At 41.2% G+C, this 21527-nt stretch overlaps 1 protein-coding gene across 2 annotated transcripts in view; it reads right to left on the reverse strand.

Annotated features, from left to right (window-relative positions):
• Nucleotides 1-21527, reverse strand: part of kirrel3a (kirre like nephrin family adhesion molecule 3a) — a 300742-nt gene that overhangs the window by 8889 nt on the left and 270326 nt on the right. For both annotated transcript variants that reach the window (XM_049593140.1, XM_049593141.1), the window contains 6 exons: nucleotides 20989-21089; nucleotides 15991-16189; nucleotides 12749-12856; nucleotides 12026-12094; nucleotides 1611-1720; nucleotides 1402-1488 (listed from right to left, as the gene is read on the reverse strand). In XM_049593140.1, the coding sequence (XP_049449097.1) occupies nucleotides 1402-1488; nucleotides 1611-1720; nucleotides 12026-12094; nucleotides 12749-12856; nucleotides 15991-16189; nucleotides 20989-21089 (674 nt within the window). The remainder of the gene's footprint in view (nucleotides 1-1401; nucleotides 1489-1610; nucleotides 1721-12025; nucleotides 12095-12748; nucleotides 12857-15990; nucleotides 16190-20988; nucleotides 21090-21527) is intronic.

Consider the following 21527-nt stretch of genomic DNA (forward strand, 5'->3'; position numbering starts at 1 on the left):
ACAAACTAACATGAAACACTATTAGGAGCTGCGCCTTGTCAAAATAAATCAAAACCTATATAACTGGACCATGTGGGAATTTAATTTGAAAGGACAGACACAGGAAGAGGCCACACTCAGCAGTCAGACAGGAGTCAGGTTACAAACCAATCACAGCCGACAGATATCTTTCCCTTCTTCTGTAAATATTCAGCCTGATAAATACTGAAAAGTTGATCATGTTAGTGCAGGGCTACCCAGAGCTTTACATCCTAAGGCAGCCTAAGGCACACCTGTGCAATAATCATGCTGTCTAATCAGCATCTTGATATGCCACACCTGTGAGGTGGGATGGATTATCTCGGCAAAGGAGAAGTGCTCACTAACACAGATTTAGACAGATTTGTGAATAATATTTGTGAGAAATGGTCTTTTGTGTGTATAGAAAATGTTTTAGATCTTTGAGTTCAGCTCATGAAAAATGGGAGCAAAAAAGTGTTGCGTTTATATTTTTGTTCAGTGTAGATAGGCTATAAATAGGCTATACACTGCTTGTTAAGGGTCCTTCGCAACCACAGAAAAGGCACAAGAGAAGTGCTCAGAGCCTGACCTCGCTTTTCCAGGTGATTAAAGAAGCGACATGTGTACGGCCCCTAATTTCCAGGGCTGGTACCTGCAGTTATTCCACAGGCTAGTTAATAACATGTCGGGCAGGAAATCCAAAGTGTGGGATCATTTTGAGAAGGTGAAGGACGAACCCAAGGTGATATGTAAACTCATCTTCATTGGTCGACTACAAACATGACGTATCATCTGAAACATGGAAGTAGCTACATGCCCATCAGCCCACAGTGTCATTAACAGGCGGCTCGCTCAGTGTGTGATGTGCACTTGTAGATAAAATATAGGCCTATATTAATGAAGGTTCATTAGTACGGTTTTGTATTTCTCTGTTATGTAGCACAGTGTTAACAATGTTACTGATACTATTCTTTCTCACACCTTCAACTCAAACCATTGTGTTGCACCACCTAAAATACTGTATATCATCAAATGATTAAATTAATATCGTAAACATGCTGGCGACTAGTTGACTAATGACCTTAAATGACGACTATTGGTCGACTAGGAAAATTCTTAGCTGAAATGCCTTGAAAGATTTGAATACATCTGCTTAACCCTGAAGCGTGACCGTGTTGTGCTGTCACAAGGCATGTATACTTCTCCCCATTACACTTAACGGGTTGTTTTTATGCAGTGGCTTGATATGCAGCCATTTGTTATTGAAAGAGATGCTAACAGCCACTCTTTGCCTCTGCAAATAAAAGGGTAATTGGCTCTCTGAAGCTGAGCCACCAGATTTCCTGCTGGATTTCCTGCAGTTGACATTTGGCCTCAAACGTTCTCTCAGCGTTCACCCACCTTGATGTGCTGGAACTCCTTCTCCTCCTCCTGGAGCACCTCGAGCTGCTTCAGCACAGGCTCCTGCTGGAACTCACCACGGTCAATCTGCATCACAGTTAAATCAGGGTTGTCAGTAGTCATATATAGTGAATATTGCAGACCAGATAGACTTTAGAGGATGCATATGACAGAAGGCTGCATCACAGCATCAGACTGTGTTGACTCACCATCATCTGTTTGATGCTTGTGTGCTCCTCGCTCTCCCGCGCTGCATTGTGATCCTTGTGAACGATCTCCACCCGGATGTCATTTTTTGCTGAAACCACTCCTTTGAGATCTGAAGGAGAGGGAGAGACGGAGCAGTGTGGCTGATTGGCAGAGGCTGATAGATGCATTGGTCCTGTATCCCACCGTATCCCCGCCTGATGCACTCACGGCAGCTTCAAAAGCCACTTTTCCCTCAGTTCTCACTGCGACGGTCATAATGAAGACTGTGGTGTACACACAACACTCTGCAGTCTGACCTTAACTTACTTACTGAGCACTTGGATAAAGCCCATCTTGCTAACACTCACTTGTCCTCGAACCTCACGGTACGATACTGATCAATGTCTGCAATCTAATAATGCCGCTGTGTGTAGCTGGTCTGGGAATATGAATATAAAATGTCTGGCCTGTCACAAAGCTTACTTTAGCTCACAGAGGCACCACTGAGCTGACTGTATGTGAAATGATCCTGACTCTACTGCACTTCCTCTCTTCTTTTGGCATTTTGAAACGATGTAGATACAAAATTGAAACACGTTTATCAATAGAGGCTGTGTTACTCACTTTGCAAAAAGTCTCCCAGCACTATGCCTATTAAACTAACTATCAGTCCCTGGGTACAACATTGCTAAGTACAAAGTTACAAAGAGAATATTTCACCTGAAATTAGCAGGAAACAGAGAAGGAACACAGCATCCTCTGGGGTGAGCTTTCATGTTTTTATCTTTGAATGTTATCCATTAAACTTTTTTTTTAAAATAACGTCTGTTTTGAAATGCAGTAAAGTACTAAAGTGTGTGGCTTGAAAGTGTTTCTGGTTGGCTTTTACTGTTCTCTTAACTTCTACTGACAGTTGTTCATTACAGCTATTTATAACACTGTATGGCAGACAACATAGAGCAATATCTATCAATGGTAATGTGGCATAAAGAAAGTTTATTTTGGATTTAGAAATTACTTAATATTAGTGTTAAAAGTAGAGCCATTTCTTCTTTATTTTTAATAATACATTTTAAAGTTTTAGAATGTCGGCCCTGTCTACGCATATAAAGATATTTTCATAAAAACTGATATTTTCCTTTACATTTCTGCCTCTTGTTCAAGTGCAAAGAGAGTTTTAGGTCACAGGTGCAGATGTTTCATACTGTTACTAAATGGAGTGTTTGGGCCGTTTCATAGTCGACGCAAAGGCACGCAGACGTGAACGCATCGAGACGCATTGGCTGCCATGATGCGTGCTTGCGTCTCAAAATGTGTTGTCCATTTTTTTCCTACCCAACGCAGCAACGCGTGTAATACCATGCGTTGCCAGCGGGGGTGATAATCCAAGTAACGTACTTGAAATTAACCACTATTTGTTATTCACAGAAGAAGCAGGTATGAAATATGGCGGGCGAGGAGGAAATACTTTGCGAACTCATACGGGCACACCCCCATTTATATCACAGTTCTAGTGCCCTGCACTCTAATAAAATAGCAGTACCAACTAGCTACAGCAGTACTAGCTAGCCCGAATGTACCGGTTGCTCGCATTCAATGAATTGACTATGAAAAAAAGTGTGTTGCTCGCGTCGTTTGCACGTGTTGTGTGCGTCGACTATGAAACAGCCCTTTGGGAAACAATAACATCATCTCCTCAATTCCTGCATGCCCATCGTTGCTTTATGTAATGAGCATGGGCCAGAAATAACAATAATGGTGGACCAGTGTCTGAAATCAACTTTTTCAATCACCAGCCAAAGGGACTGGTGGATGAAAATATTCACCGGCCAAGCATATCTTTTACTGGCCAAAACTTAAGTGGCTAGCAGCAGACTGGCAGCAAGAGCCGCAACACTAGGAGCACTCGAGTCGGTCAGTTTCACTGCACTGTTTAGATGCACATAAAAACAAAAGGTAGTGTGTGTGTGCACGTATGTGTGTGAAACTCTGACAGACAGCCGGGGTCGCAAATGACACCAAAATGTGGTAGAGACTGAGAGCATGGGTTGCCTTCTGAGATTTACTCACCAAATGGAAAATCTACCCATATTTGGCACTTGGTGGGTGTTAATTTCAGACCTCGTGGCGGACTACTGCTTTGTTTATGTTTTGTTAGCATGACTACTAGGTATGCACCGAATATTCGGTAACCGAATATATTTGGCCGAATATTGCAAAAAAACACACATTCAGTATTTGGTGGAATAAGTGAAAAGCAAGGCCGAATAATAGTGGTGTGTTTTGATAATGCAATCAAACGGCGTGCTGTGACGGGTGGAGTAAAATGTCGGCAGTGTGGTGATCCGTCCGTCACGGCACTCACATTTGCGACTAAAAATAGTTTTGAGTGAGCAAAATAGGCTTAAATCATTCAGCACACTGTGCGAGCAGCCTACAGATTTCAACCAGCAGCAGAAACGAAAGGCGAATCCCACCGATTGTGGGTTGAACGGGGGTCACAGACACAGACAGTAATGTATTCCTGTCAAATATGGCGGCCATCGGCTTACCGGCGACGGAGAAGTCGGCTCCAATAATATCCTCTTCTTGGTGTCATGACTGCCCAGAAGTACCTGAACAGCTGAGCCAGCCGAAAACAGGTATGTGATGTGTCAGAGGACAAACGAGCCGTTCACGGCCCACAAACCTCACCGCACTTTAGGGACTGTTCTTTACTTATGAAGGGGAGGAGGGTGGCTGGTTGATTTTTATTTTATTTATTTATTTTATTTTGATCCCCCCTATGTTCATCACTGATTGATGCTGTTTTTGAAGTATGAATAAGTCAATAAGTAATTTATTCCATTGAAATATCATTGATGTATTATAGAAAAGTGATTTATCTTTTCATAAATGACAAAAGGCACATCTGCCTCATTTTTGCTGTGGTATCGTGATACTACTCAGAACCATGACATTTTCATTGGTATCGCACAGTGGGTCCCAATTTTGGTACCGTGACAACACTAATCTGGAGGGGGTTCATCTGCAAAAACTAATAAAAAACTAAACAGCAATTTTCGGTATTCGGTATTCAGCCAAGCGTTTAATATTATTCGGCTTTGACCACAAATTTTCATTTCGGTACATCCCTAATGACTACTTTACACTTAGAGTGCTTTCAGACCTAGAGTTGTCTAGCTTTGGTCTGAATCAGGGACTTATTTTGTTCCAAAGTTGTATAATTGCCTAGAGCTGGTTCGTGTTCTCACGGCAGCATTTACAAGCAGACCAGATCAAATGCCTTGTGTGAGAAAGCTGCTCTTGATTGGTCAGGATATTCATGCGGGAAAAATCCAGGAAGTAAACAAAACCTGGAGGAAGAGTACACTTGCAAGATAAATGTGACACTTTCTAATGTCACAATGGAGGGACAACTACGCAGGTTGATTTTAGCGCTGCTCATCGTGGACTATATTGCTGTCATTGTTCATTTTAGTCAAACCATACAGTTTGAAAACGAGGCGTGGCTCCAACTAGAAAACAATGTTTTGATGCATTGGATGTGCTGAATGTGCATATTAAGGCAGTACAGGAGGAGGTGCACATTAATAATCCTCCAGGACTGTAACATGCTCATGTTTAACCCAAACAATGTGTCATGTGACTGCAGTTGGTTCAGATCCAGGTCGGAACACATTCTCACCACAAACGAACCGCACCAGAGTTCGGATGTAACCAGACCGAGACTACCTCTTCAAGAAGGTCTTGGTTTGGTTGTTTTGGTGCACACCTGAGTGTGACTGCTGTGTTCACACCTGCCCAAATGAACCGCACTTAGGGGGCAAATGAACTTGAGTTCGATTGAACTGAACCAAACAGGGCAGGTGTGAAAGCACCCTTAAACTAAATGCTGCTGCACCACTTTATTGATGAATGGAGGTGTCTATTGCACTCAGTGTTATCTGATCCACTTCAGTGTCCGTGATTATTAGTCTGCCAGAAAGTTTTGGATCAGGCCTGGTCTAATCAGCAAGTACTATTTCAAGAGTTGGATTGTTGTCAATTAGGAGTGGAGGTTAAACTTTCACATCCAGAGCATCCCTCCTATGTTTTCACCTTTGTGGGGTGAAATTGCACAAGACAGCATATGCTGGCAATTTTTTGGAGTCATTTTTGTAGAGTAGTATGGACAGAGATATTCTGTAAAATAAAGGTTGTGTGGACGGAATCCAACCCATGTCTTTTCTTTAGCCTTTTAATTACCTTTATGAAATCATGCCTGACCACACTGCTGGTTTATTTAATTGCATTTTATTTTGTTGCTTGTGCAGTGCTGTTATTGTGTTATGATTTAATCATAGCGTATGCTTTTATTAATTTATGTATGTTCTCTCATTTATGACTATTTTAATTTAATCATGCCTCTGCATCTGCAACTCTTTGGTCAACGCTCCTCTTTTTTAAATGTGCTCTATAAATATACCTAAGTTGACTTTTTTTTGAAGGGGCAAAATATACGTTATCAAAAATATCTGTATACATAAGGACAGGGCTTTAAATTCTAAATCATCTCATGCTACTGGTCATTGATAGTTACACTGGTTGTAAGAGTCAGGTAAATTATATAGGCCAGTTCGTTACTATAGCAGGTTGTGTCAAGCCTGTCATTATTACTGAGCAAAGAGCATTAACAGCAATAACAACTGACTGCCCACACATTATGTTTTACTCGTACATAACTGGCCGTTAAGTACTTGCTCCATAAGTGGCATTATTGTATGTTTTAACAACGCAATAGAGACCAACAAATGTAATTGCCTGCGGCCTCCCAGAGTAGTTGTTGTAGCTGTGTTATGAATTATATTTACCACAGAGAAATGACAAGCAAGAAATAGAGTTATTAATTCAACTAATCAACACAAATTATTCCTGAGATTAACCTCTTTGTTTCTCTGTATTGGCCTAATGACAGTACAGACTCAGTCATAAAGTGAAGCTGTACTGCTGGAAGGCTGCATGTCTGAAATAAATCCTCTCCCTAAACTCTTGGCCGTTTGCAGGATCGTAAAAAACATGACCGTAAAAGTTGCATGAAACCACGCGTGGATTGAAATACAAATGCTTCTTTGGAACCTAGTTTGAAAATTTATTCTTACTTCACATAATTGACATCACACAACAACATGTACACATTATTCTTCATGCTTTTCTATGTTATTGGCAATAGTTATAACTGTCACAGGTGAAAATGCCATTTTCATGTTCATATTGGAACACTGACAGCACTTTATTTCTGGTGTGCACATTGATGTCCAAAATGTGTCTGAAAGGTTTCACTACTGTCGGATTTCTACCGCCTCTGCTTTGTCAAGAAAACTTAAAGAGCCTGTGGGCTGCAGCTCATTTACACAGTGTATGTAAAATGATTGCTGTATGTCATGTTGAATTTGGATTTGTGTCAGAAGGGCTTATTCTTTAGTATGCACTGGAAAAAGGTTGTGACCCAAAGATGGACTTTCTGTGTTTAGACTGAGATGAAATTTTATTTTTCGTCATAGATATTGTAGTTATGTATGGTACACCATCAGGGCTCGAAATACCTCATGTTCATGCACAGTAGTGCACATAAGTTAGAGCTGTGCATGTAAATCTCAGCACAAGCTCTGGTGTATGTAACTCAGTGCTGCCAACTCACAAGTTTTCACAAGTTGTCCAGTCAGTCTGTGGTTTGACCCAGGGAAAATTGCAATAGCAATCATTCAAGGTTTTTTTTTGTGATCTCATCCACATGACACACTGAAAGTACACCATTTTATACTTAGTGGATCAAGGTAAATTCATGGCTTGAAATTTGGGGCCATTATGCCTCAGCATCACACAAAGAAGTGCATATCCCTGCTTCTGAACATGATATTTTACTGTAATTTATGTCTAAACATTAGTTTTTTAGGATGTTCTTTTACATAAAACCATCAGATATGACCTGTCCTGAATATATACATGTATGTTAGTGGCAGCTGCTGGTCTTTCAAACAGGGGAAGCTCACTTTAAGTTGACATGATCATAAAATCTGTCATATTGTAGCGAGGCAGTAACTTATAAAAGGAACATTTAATTGAAGCTGTTTTTCAACCACACTCATGCCATAGAACCACAGCAAAACACACCTCAAAGATTTTCAGATGGGTTTAAACACCTGAGCTGTGTGCAAATGGTAAAAATGAGCTGTATCACTTATGGAAATAAGAAACTCCGGACGGCACTCTGTCAGAAGACTCCACTCACAAATATCTGCGTTTGAAAACTGGTGATAAACAGCTGACGTTTGAACATCATAGTCATGATGTGAAATGCATCCTAGCGTACGTTTAATTTAATGTTCCAAAAAAAAAAAATAAAAAATCTTATTTTAATGTAAATTCAATAGGACATATTTGACCATTTCTTCTATGCAATTTTAGGGGAAGTTCAGCCTCCCTTGTTTTCTATATATGTATATATATATATAAATGTATGTGTATATGTGTGTGTGTAAAATTAGGGGGCACCAGTACCCCAAAATGACCTTTTCTTTTTCAATCCAAACACAGTCAGTACAATTAGGTTATAAATCATATTATCATTTATTATACAACAGTTAGTTCCGGCCCTGCAATCTGATTGGTCGAGAGACAGTAAAACCGTGACGATATTGGAGTACAACATCACGGTTATTTCACTGTGTATGTATCACTCTGTCTCACAGCTGATTGCAATCAACAATCAAATCAAAACTGACGGTTAGTGTCAGTTAGGTCAGCAGTTGCGTTGCACCCCTGGAAAAGTATTTAAACAAACTTCCACCAGATGCAAATGCCCTTTATCTGAAGCCCAGGATGACAGCAGCTCACACAGACAATCTCTGGTACACTAAAGCTCTGCTGGGAATAAACTCACTCGCACAGATGCTGCCAAAGATGTGTAAAGAGGCGGGGACAACAGCTATCTACACCAATCACAGCCTCAGGGCGACTGCCATACAGAAGCTGTCAGATGCGGGACTTGAAGCGAGGGAGATCATGACAGTGAATGGACACAGGTATGATGTTGTTTTAATGTAGCCTATGTGTAAAGTTAGTCTTCTAATTAGGAGTCGGGCCCTAAAATATACCTTTTGTCTTGCAGGTCTGAGAGCTTGTTAAAAAGCTACTGGAAGCCATCCATGGAGAGCAAAAAACAATGGAGCAACATACTGTCAGATCAGAGGGCAGAGTCGGCTTTGCCTGTGAAGCGACAGTCCACCATGCAGTCACCAGAGACTTATTTCACCGGCTGCACAATTAATGGAAATGTGCAGATTAATGTGTACAAAGAGTAAGTGCCTGGCGCACCATGTCTGCGTTACATAGCAACAGTGACAGCGAAGTCCTGAGGGAACTATTTTTGTTGGCGGAAGACAAATAAAATGCTTAAATTATCTATTTCGTCCTCATTTTTCAACATTTCTTAATCAGCCTTGCTTATTTAACTGTTGAACTGTTGTATAAAAGCAATATCACACTCGAGCTCGTGATGTTGTACTGTGATATCGTCACGGCTGTGAATGTCTTCGGCACTCGGCCTGCGGCCTTGCGCCTATGACCAAATCACAGCCGTGACGATATACGAGTATAACATCACAAGCTTGAGTGTGATACTACTTAAATATATCATATCTCAGACTGAGACCTTCCATGAGACAAAACTTGAAACATGCCTTGGCTATTGCATTTGGTGTAACTTTGCCACTGAAGGTTGATATCTGTGACTAAGCTGCCACTTGGGAAGGGTTATTATGTTGAAATATCATCTCGAGATGAAGAGTTTTTCAAAATACTAAACTAGAATTTGTACCAATTAGTGAAAATTCTGACCTGGACCCACGGACTGGACCCATAAAACACGATCACCACCGATTTCCCATGTTTTCGACTGTAACAAATAGAAATTTCAACTATTGCACCTTATGGGCTCTAGTTTCGCAGACTGGGCAAGGCAGGGGCAGTGTCCGAATATACGGAACTGCGAGCAGACCTCCACGGGCTGATGATGCAAAGGTAGCCTGGGAGGAGGTCACCACAATTGTAAATCAATGTTGCGTTTCTCTCGTGCGCGCGCTCTCTCTTTCTCTCTCGCAGTCTCACTCTGTTTCTTTTCTTTTGACTTTTCTAAGATGACAGATGCTGAATATTTACTCCCTATCTGATGCTGTGGCTGTTTGTGGTTGGCTGAGAGGGATGTGAACTCATTAGTTTGCAGCTGTGTTAATCAAATCAGGTTTCCATTATGCGTGCCAAACGTGCCAAACAGTGCCAATCCCCTTTGATCTGACATCAGATGTGACGGGACAGTCAATATAGAGATACGTTTATGTGCTGATTGCAGATAGTTGCATTGAATAGTGTTTTTTTGGGTATTTATTGCATCGTTAATGTGCCTGATATTCTGGAAACCTGCCTGTGAGGTTTTCGTGACGTGTGCGCACTGTCCGCCGGTCAGCCAAACTTCGGCTTACACCGCCTGCGCTCCGCCTGTGCTGACAGTAGACATGGTTTCAGCTGGCGAGCTTTTAGCACACCTTTGGCGAAGCCTTTTGGCACGAAACTGTCACTGCACCAAGCTGGATCTGTCGACACCTCCCCCTGCTGCGCCGCCACACCCATCTCAGGGCACCTCGGTCTGCCAAACTGCCAAACTGAGTTCGCCTCGGGTTACGCTGCTCGAAACTAGTTCTGCGTGGGGTTCACCACCCTGCGTTGCACCGGGAAACTAGAGCCCTATGTGTTTCCTATCCTATCTAAGATGTACAGGATGTTTTTTTCTGTTACATCATCATGAGGCACAACATATCATATTGCTTATGTATTTAAAAAAAATGTTTGCAGTGAATAAAAAAATAAGATGATGACAATAAGAGTAAAGATGCTAATAGAATAGTTGAATAGAACAGAATAAAGTAGAATTGTTGCTAATAGAACCAGTCAAGTCAATCAGTCTCCACGTCAACCCCACCCTTCACCTCAGCTGCACTACAATCCACGACATGAACTTACAACGAATGATGACGTTCAAGATATGAGATATATGCAGAATAATTTATAAGTTTAGATACAGATACACCAATAGAAGAAGTGTGGCACCAGCTGGAAGTGGGAAATTTGGCAAAAAAATTGTTTGCTGGGTAGTAGCACTTCAAATATAGGTATAATACACCAGAATATCCTCCTAAAAAGAGTTTTATTGAAAGACTGACCCCCAAAAACTTAGGAAAGGATACCAAACTTGTTGGATATGTGTACACCATTGTAACTGTAAAATATTAAAACTTTGCTTTTGACCTTGAAAAAGATTGTTCCACTAAATCCATGAAGGTATGAATTTAATATATGATGCAGGAGGATAATAGGAAATTTACTATTGCAAATTTCCCTGGGTTGGGCCCATTTTTGAGTTACACTGACCCCACACATCTGTTTCCTTAAGCTGTGCAAAACACATTGATAACTTCTAATGTTGTGGTGGGCCAACAGGTCACTGACAGCACACACAGCAACAGCAGCAACAGCACTGTAAAACATTTTGGTGCACATCTATTCGTGCTATTACGGTACAGGGTTTGGAGTGGCTGAAAGGACTAAGACACATTAGAGCAATAATTCCATACACAATAAGTCTTGTTAAATATGTGACATCACCAAACAACTCCTAATATAATTTTTTAAAGTTTCCTCTGCAGGTTTGCCAAGAAGCTCAATGAATTTCTGCTAAAATATTCCTATGACCTTATAAAATATCAAGTAGCTTCGCTGCATATTACGGTACAGGGGAGGGTCAGCTCAGATGATACTGCGCCACATTGAAAATGCCCTAATTTTTAAACTCTTGTTAAATAAATGAATGAATGCTATCCTTCAGATGTTTTGCTGAAATCTTCTTCTGTTCAGAATGACCCTGACTGTGTCAATGTCAAATATGAGGCGATTTTAGTTTAGAGAAAATGAAAGGAAAAGTTTCAATTCCATTACAATACACTGACAATTTCCATGTAATTTAAACTGTCAAAAAAAAGAGGAAACGTTGCAGCAGTTGATGTAGGATTTTTTTTTTTTTTTTTGGCTGGATCCAGCCATTGCTGTGGTGATTGGTGCAGAAAAACAGTTAGGTGCATGTAATTTTAAAAGTTAAATGCACCAGTGCGTGCACACAGAAACAAGTACTTTGAGCCCTGACTATGGTATGAAGGTGCAATAGAAGATACATTAGTTGGGGGGGGGGTAACATTTGATTTTTTTTTTTTTTTGAATCATACAACAATATAGTCAGCAAAAAGACTTGACAACACTGATGATTGTCCAGTGGAAGCATCTGCAGGCACTGCTCATCAAACTGCGAACATGGAATCATTCACACACTGTTTATTAAAGGCCTTACTCTCTGTTTTCACATCTCTTTGGCGCGAAAGGGACACGGGAAGAGAAGACATGACCAGATGGACGTCCTCTGTGGAAAGTGACAAAAAATAACAGAGCTAGTTAACAGAAACCACCTCAAAGACAAAAAAACTGCTCTCTCTGATGTTCTCCCTCTGTTCCAGTGACAGCGCTACAGGCCACTGAGCTCTACCAGGACATTTAGTTGGATGTGGGGTGGGAAATCCTGTCCTTCGCACAGTGAAGCAGACACAAACAGAGGAAAAGTGAACTCTATCTTTAGACAAATACAATCAAAATGTTTCTCTAAGGGCCTTCAGAGTGAGCAAAGGCAGAGCTGGAGGCCAAATTGTGCACAAAACTAAATCAAAGCTTACAGCAACTGAACTGAAGAAAAGTACAAGTTTCACATCAGTTAATGCGGGCTGATACTTCTCTCTGTTACACTGTGTAACTCTGTGGAACAGTATCGTGAATGATCCTTTTAATGCTGTTGTTATAACCTTTGTTTTTTGCAAAATTGACTATGCAAATTCATGAATTAACACATTTTCAGCTTGGACAGAAAAGGTTAGCTCTGGGAGACCAAAATGTTTCTCTGTCACTGACAATGATAAATGAAAAAAAAACAACTCATGAGCAGGATCCACCACCAGAGATTATAAAAACCACTAAAGCAGAATGTCTTTGTCTGACCCAAAGCTTTAGTTCAGTGGGGCCTTACTTCTCTGGAATCTGGTGCAGCAGAATGCGCCCAAAGTCCCCAGGAGGATAGAGAGGGCGAGGAAGGCTCCCACCGCCACGCCGATGATGACAGCCAGTCGCAGAGTCTCTGAACAAACACAGCAGGAGAATTCAAAAGGACTTAGCTGTGCTGCTTCCTCCTTTTCTTGCTCACACACACACACACACACACACACACACACACACACACACAGTGACGCACATAATTTGTTTTATTATTTATGAGTCCAGTGTTTACTCTTTACAGGCTGAGAACAATTACCATCAACACACAGGCCTCTGCCAAGCTTTTGTTCGATATCTTTCTGTGGATATCATGATAGGAGCTCTGGAAGCTCTCCAGCAGGAAATTGTGTGTCCTTAAGTGGGTTTGACAGGCTGGTCAGGAGACATAATTCAAGTGAGGTGCTTTAAAGACAAAAGTTATAGTTTGACCTTCTTTGGTGAGGTTGAGATTTGGAAGCGAAGTTGAAAAGAGGTTCAGCTCAGTCCAGATCTTTGCTAGAACTCTGTCTTTAAGGAATAGTAGCTTTGAAAAAGATATGTTTTGATTCTCAAAGTCTGGTCTAATCAATTATAAAAGAAAAAAAGAAGCCATTACATGAAATAGAAAAGAAATTAGAGCTCATACATCATTTCAGGGCGATAACGTTAGGATTAAAAGTTGAACCTCTGATCACCCGGAACATAATGGATGTCTTTTATAGATCAGACTGACTAGTAACCTTTATCCAAGAGGAAACACCGAGTTGATAACTTCACACTGGGACGTATCTCAGGTCTTAATGGATACCTTTGCTAATTTTCAACATTAACTTCATTGAAAGAAATTTGGGGTATAGCGTGACATAAAACAATATGTTTTTTATTGTGCTCTCTGTGTCTCTGGGGGCCACCTGGAAGAACAACAAGCTATTTCGGTCTGTATTTCCAGGGGGCGTGCTCTAGATGCATCAAAAAACAAATCTTCCTTTTTGTCACACATTGCAAACTAGCCGCATGCTCACCAAAATTACATCATTTTAAATCAGCGCAGAGGATTATTAACAAGGATATTCCTTGCAGTGTATTGGCCAACTTGGATATGCAGGCACGGTATCTATTTGACCGAGCTGAAGAAGGCAGTGGAAAGCTGCCAAGGCTGCAGCTGAGACCCAGTGAGGGTACCACCAGTCGAACCCTCCAGAACCTGCTGCCGAAAGCAAACAGCGACTGGTGGTGCCTTTTGCTCAAATTAGTCTCTGATGTCAACAGAAATGGAATTATTTTGCTGCACTGAATTTCAGCGTGGACTACAAACCAGAGAAAGCCTGTGTGTGTGTTACTATGCATGAAAGTTTTGCTCCTTACTTAGGGTGCTTTCAGACCTAGAGTTATCTTGCTTTGGTCTGAAACAGAGACTAATTTTGTGACCAAAGTGCATAATTGCCTAGAGTTGGTTCATGTTGTCATGGCAGGATTAACAAGAGGACCTCATCGCAATAAAATGTTGGCATTGTACATTTTTGCCAGCCATGGATGTGTTACATTTGTACCTTTCATAGGTTTCACATTATTATTGTATCATCCATTTTGGCACACTTTCGGTTGCAGATGCTGTTTGATGAGGGCACTGAGCCTAAAAGAGGAAGGGTTTAAAATGTGATTGGGCCAGTCTGTATTATTGGCAGGTTATGCAAAAAAGAGAAGACAGTTCTGATGGCCCAAAGGTAAACTGCCCAGTGTATGCCAGATGACAAGTCCACCCCTGTCATCATGTACAAAGTGGTCCTCTTGGTATATATTGGGTTTGTTGAAGGTGGCAGTGCTGTTTGGGCTGAGAAAGCCTGTGAGTCTATCTTCTCTATCCCCTTTAACTTTAGCTCATATTGGAGTTATGATATGTAGCATGTGAAATAGGGTATGGTGAATGTGCTAGGAAAGGTAGTATCGGCATGGTCACTAGCTGGAGCTCGCATAAATGGAGCCTGGGTTTGTTGAAGGTGGCAGTGCTGTTTGGGCAGAGAAAGCCCCGTGTAATGTAAAGTAAAGGAGGTTGTTGGGTCGGTGTGGGGAGCAGTAAGAGCTGGCATTAGGGGAGTGTCTCTGGGATGCCAGAGATCACTGTCTAGCCTCCTGGAGGTGTCGTGGGACCAACTAGATGAAACACTGGTGAAAGGAGGTTCCCACCTCCTCTCACCAGGTTCCCAAAGATGAGTTAGTTATCACTGCTCATTGGTCTGTATAGTTAGGCTAAGCCTTGACATAATAGCTTATCATAGGGCTGAGGAGGCTATTCACTGAGCGCTGATCCTTTATTTAGAGCACAAATTTCTTGTGTTTATTTGAACTGGGCACTTGTTGTTATGGCCTTCAATATGAGCTACATATGCTTATGCTACAGGAAAAGATCGTATAAGAAGGTATGGTAGATAGGTCTCTGTAGGAATGATGGAGGGATCAACCAGAGCTATTAAAGTGAAACGTATGCTTCAGAATATTTGATGAGATTGTATTTGACATGCTGTTCTTCTCTTGGCTATTACAATATAATCTTGGTTTGGACTCAAGTGGGTTCATTGTCTTTAAAACCATCACAATTGTTGAAAACCCCACAGTGGTGTTACCACATCACTCTTCTGCTGGCACCATTAATGCACCAACAAATGTAGCAATGCGCCAACAGGCAGTGAAGAAGAAGACTTGTTTTAGTTGCCTCAACATAAGCTTATAACCATAGGTTGGCAGATCAGAAAACGCTCCTGTGCATCATCTTTTAAAGTCATATGGGTTGGTTAAAACAATAACAAACCTATTTTGTTGTGAATTCAGTCATTTTATGGTCACTAACCACAGCAGCTAACACTCAGGCTGCTGCTGCAGGTAATTCCAGGGGAACAAATCCATTATTTCCGTGTGGAAATTGTCAAACATTTTTGACAACTGATACCTGCTGGCTCTTGCTGAATACCAGCAAATAAGAATTTGCCTCTGATTGATAATCAACCACTGACTAGTTATGCTTTCTTTTATTTTTGACATGACAGCTACAATGCCTTGCTGATAATATGAAAGTTTCATGATGCAACATTTTGATTGAAATCCAAACTATTATGCTAATAAATACAGTCACTTTTCAACACTGACTACTCACAGCTTTGGTTTTAGTATTTTCAGTGTGAGATTTAACCACCAAGTGATCAGCTGCACGAAGATCTCTGCCTGATATGTCGCCGTCCTTACCTTGTTCTTTGAGTCGTATGATCTCTGTGTCAGAGCCGAAGCTGTTCCATGCCGTGCAGTTGTAGATTGTCTGGAAATCAGCGGGGACGATGTTACTCATGGTCAGTGTAGAGATCACACCCTCCTCTGTACTGACTGTCTCCACAGTGTAGCGTCCAGATGTCCCCGACTCTAAAACCGTCTCTTTCCAGGACCAGGCCTGAGAGACAATTAACGCATGTAAGCAGGAGCACACAAGTGACAAAAGAGTACGTGCTTATTCACACACACTCTGTCTGAAGAGCACTGTGATGCATTACAAGCAGATTGACTGACAGTCTTTTAATAATGCTTTTTTTTTTTTTTTTGAACAAGTAGCTGTTGGCCTCATGTCCCCCCACTGTTCCTCCTCAAGATAATTCATGCTGCCCACCACTGTGGGCGTAAAAAATTATCTCTTAATGTCTCCTAATTATGTCTTAATGTGAATAAATCAAACTTAGTCATTTTTACAGGGGAAAATAAGAAGTAGCTAGACTACACTAATTATTGATGCTTATGTATTCTCACTGGTCGTCTACCAAATTCCCTGCTGTTTAAAGAGACATTAAACTGGAAAACTTTTTATATAACAAATTATATTTTCAGAAAAGTCACAATCACTTGGCATTATTAAAAAATTAAAGACTAATTAAAAGTAAAACATGATAAATTACAACAGTGCTGTATTAACATCTTAATTTTATAGCATTACTGCATTGGTTGTCTCATCATTCAGACATCAGTGTTAATACTCTGTAGAAATGATTTTCCACTTTGGGGGAAAAGAGATCTATTCATCTATCAACAAGGTTGTAAACATGTTGTATGCTGTAGTTGTTTTTTACATTTTACCACTTTGGATTTATCCATACTCCAATCCAGAGCATGTGGGCTGAGAAAGTTCTCGAGAGATTAGTGGTCTAACTAAAGCGTGTAGGATTTAGGGGGATATATTGGCAGAAATGGAATATAATACGATGAGTATGTTTTCTTAAGTGTATAATCACCTGAAAATAAGAATCGTGTTTTCATCACCTTGCAATGAGCCCTTTTTATCTACATAAGGAGCAGGTCCTCGTCCATAGAGTCCACCACCATCCAGAGCAATGGAAAAATGCTGATTTTTTTTTAATGTAAAATGTCTTTATTCAGCATTTCTACCGGTTTAAATCCCACCATCTGTTTGTTTTGAAAAGGAAGAGATCTTTGAGGATAATTCAGCTCCCAATGAAAACCTCCTGAATATCTGGATCTTAAGTTATCAAAGAACAAATGTGGGCACAGGTTACCAGGTGCTAGGTTAGGCCCATCTCTGACATGCCAAACAGTGTTGATGAAACACTGATTTGTAACGTGAACCTGCTTTATTCCATGTTTTTTTAAATCACGGTGTCCGTAAGTTTAACAGAGGCCTCTGTGGATATTTCAGCTCATGGTAAAAACTTCCTGAATGTCTGTATCAGAAATAAAGTGAGCACACTTTAAGTTACGAGGAAATAATAGGTGAGCACACGTTCACAGATGCTGGGCAAGTTGGCCATCTACGACATGCTGAACAGCAAAGGAGAAACACTGAACTGTAATGTGAAACTGCTATATTCTGCTTTTTTGCCGGTTTAATCACCTGGTCCATTTGTTTTAGAAAGGAAGAGACCTCTGCAGATAATTCAGCTTCTGGGGAAAACCTCCCCAACAGTGAACACTGAAGGAATCCTTGTCGAGAAAAGTTTCAGCTGGTTGCGATATACAATCTTCACCAATGGGTAACATTAACGCTTTGTTTCCACTTACGTATGTGACTTGTGTCCGAAGATCCATAGATATACGGATGATGCCTCTAGTGTCAAATGCAAGGAAGTGCATTTCTTTATGGATGGATAGTAATCTGATAGAAACTACCTGTAGCCCTTAGCCTGAGTGTCAGACTGAAGCTCCCAGAACCTTCAGTCTGACATCGCCTCCACTGAAGGTGATTTACAAGGGGGAGGGAATTTGATTTTTCCCTAACCAATCAGTAGAGATCAACGACTCACCCAGAATGTGACGTCATTAGTATCCATGCCTCGGGGGTGCCAAAAACAAGCGAGCATTGCCCGTTTAAAATGTCTCCGTCGTCGTGCACGCCCAGCTGCATCGCCGTTAAATCCAGTTTAGCAGCTTCCTTAATCTGGTCCTCCATTAACGTGAGTAGTGGCAAAATACCTCGATAGCATCGTTAATGTGGTCTGTAGGATCTATAGTGGTCGCCATTGTTGCTATCCTCACCAGTTACCCACCGGCGTACAGCTTGACATCAGCGTGGCGCTGATTGGCTAATCGCTAGACCCCCAGCGTTCATTGGTCCATCCATTGTTTGGACGAGATAAATCGCAAATTCATTGAAGTATGCCAGACCAGAGATGCAAGCCTACTCAGTTGAGTGGGCAGGGTCTATGGTCTGGAACCAGGCTATGTAGCCCTGGGAGAGAGGCTAATTTTGTCCGTTTCTTGCCATCCAGTAATTTGGAATATGTGCTCGCAACATTACTGGGACAAAAACAGGACCTGCCAGGTACGTAGCATGTTTGCCAAATATTTAACCAAAAAGACATATGAACAGCTGAACGAGTCATAATGACAATCTGACCGTGTATAATAGATGACCATATTTTTGCAGAATAACATTACTCAGATTCACAATGTGATAAATCCAGATAAACAAGTTATTTTTAATTAGACAAACTCACTTGACAAGGAACTGACCTTTGGCTAAGTCCCGCCCTCAAACGCGATGAGCCAATCACAGTGCGTATAGCCATTCCCATACACTCGGACCAGTGTTGCCAACTTAGCGACTTTGTCGCTATATTTAGCGACTTTTCAGACCCCTCTAGCGACTCTTTTTCAATAAAGCGACTAGCGACAAATCTAGCGACTTTTTCTTATGTTATTGAAGACTTCTGGAGACTCTGTTGTGAGAGCACGTATCATTCTTATTCTTCTCAATGAGCAGCAGGTGCTGCCGTGGGCTCCTCTCTCGCCCCAAAGCACTCACAGACGGCCCAGTCCTCCCTCCCAGCAGTCAGAGCAGGAGATGTTAACCCCTCCACGTCCAGACTGCAAGTGAATTGCGCATGCACGGAACCGCTGCTGGCTGATCCCGACCTGGTTTACAGTCAGGGTGGGATGTAAATGTAAAATTTTCTTTGTCTAATATAAATCACTGAAAGAAGGCTCATTTCTAGTTCTAAACATATTCAGGGTGTTTTTTTTACTCAGTTTTTGTCTCTCCAACGACGTTATTCCTCTCTCCTACAGCAGCCATTACAATTACATGCATATGGACAATTATGCAAATTAGGTGATGATGTAATTTAGCGACTTTTAGGACAGCCAATAGCTACTTTTCTTACTGAGGAGTTGGCAACAGTGACTCAGACATTCTCTGCCATTCTCTTCATTGAAATGCATTACAGAAAGTCAGTTTTGTTCAGTTTTCTGAGCTTTTTCGGAGATTTGAAGTTTAAAAATGGTCAAATGGTGTGTGTGGGGTACATGCAACTGCGACACAAGGTATCCTGAGAGGCTGGGCGACGGGGTATATTTTTTACACTTTAAACCACATTGCAACCGAGAAAAGTGTCTCCTTTGGATAAAGTTGTGTGGTAACGTTAGACCACAACATCAACTCAACGTGAATAAGGTGAACAAGGATGTCCACATCTGTTTTAAGGTAAGAAAACATTGTGTTTGAGGCAACATATTGTCACTTTGCTGGAAAGAAATATAAAGTTACCTTTAACATCTCTAGCTAACATTAGCTAAAGTTAGCCTAACGTTAGCTCCTAGCTGCGTTGTTCATCATGTCACCTTGTTTGCCTATTTTGTTCTAGTTTTGTACTTTGGTGATCGTATATCATTGTTAGCTGTTGTCCAAAGGGCTCTAGTTAAGCTAACGTTAACTTTTGGAGCTTAGCTTCATTAACTTATAATCACAGAGATAACAAAGGTTGGCAAACGTTATGCTGAATGATTCAGTGTAAATACTGTAGCACCAAACTAACGGAGAGACACTCTTGGTAAAGATGGTAAAAAGGCCGTTATCCTTTTCTCATATTCTGAGCCAAAAACCTTAACTTCAGTGGCACTTTAACTTGTTGTCTTTGATGGCGACGGCAACGAGATGCGGTTCACAAGTGTACACTGTGACCTAAATTGTGGCTTGTAATTTAAGCATTTCATCGACCTTCTCAACAATAAAATGATTAATATATCCCTCCAATGCGTAGTTTAGGCTCTTTTGGTTACTTCTCAATGACATCTGATCGTTATGTCCCCAAAAAAAACATCAATTGCCTCCTCCGAAATGCCGTGTACTGTGACACCTGCCATAGCGCTGGCCACTGAATGTTGATAGTTTGTCCGAGTGAGTGGAGGGGGGCGTGGCTTAGCCATAGGTCAATTGGAGAAAACAGCCTGTTAGCTAGTTAGCAGCCTATTGGCTGAGCTACCACACTGTCATATAGCCTCTCTGAAATCCACAGCAAAAGTTTAATTTCTTAAGGTAGTTGAGGCAAATTTTGGACTGAAATATTACGGAGGGGAGGAGTTTCGCAGGCACATTGGATAACATGGAGATTCTCATAGGAATGAATGGACTTCCGGTTGCCTCGTCTCTGTACACATACATCAGTGGAAATGAGGTGTCAATCCCCCTAAATCTTACACACCGGTCCTTCAGATACATGTCTACACTGGATGAAATGTGACACACATCAAATTTATTTTGACAGATTCTGTTTTTACAGAAAATTACTCCATTTTTTTGTGCCATTTATTAGTTTGCATGGCACCCGTTCTTTTGTCCCCAGTGTCTGTGAAAGTCTCTGTTTGAGTTTGGTGACGTTACAGACTAATGAGATGACTGCTGCACATTGACCAGATCTCTTGAATATGGAAATGAATCAGTTAAATGGAAGAGGGAATGAAGTGACTCACGATTCGGTCGGGAGGAGGGGTGCTGCGGATGAAGCACTTGATCTGACCCTTCTCTCCATAGAGCGCCTGCTGGGTCTGGGTGCTAGAGATAGTGGGAGGACCTGTGGAGGCACAGCCAAGGCAGAAACACTCAATCACCACAATATAAACTTGAGCCATACATCTTCCTGGCGATCGCAGCGCATGCATTAACCGCTCCGTGAGGGGCAGCGCCAAGGGCAGAGCTATGCTCAGGTCCCATTAACAGTGAAAACTCTGAGACATTATTTATTTGTTGGTTTTAATTTTCTTTTTCATTTATTTATCTATTTACCAGGGATAGTGCACTTTCATCAATATTTCAGTTTCCACATCAATGTAAATCTGCCAGTTAACTAATGAGCTAATTTTCATTTGTAGTCCCTGGGCAGGTTATTACAAATTGGTGGTATAATGTTATCAATACAATGCATCAGTAAGCACTTAAGTACAACACAGTACAATAAAATACATAGACACGTTACAAACATAGCAGATATATATAAAAACATTAAAGGCAG

The sequence above is a fragment of the Epinephelus fuscoguttatus genome, linkage group LG12, assembly GCF_011397635.1.
Source record: "Epinephelus fuscoguttatus linkage group LG12, E.fuscoguttatus.final_Chr_v1".
Taxonomy (NCBI): Eukaryota; Metazoa; Chordata; class Actinopteri; order Perciformes; family Serranidae; genus Epinephelus; species Epinephelus fuscoguttatus.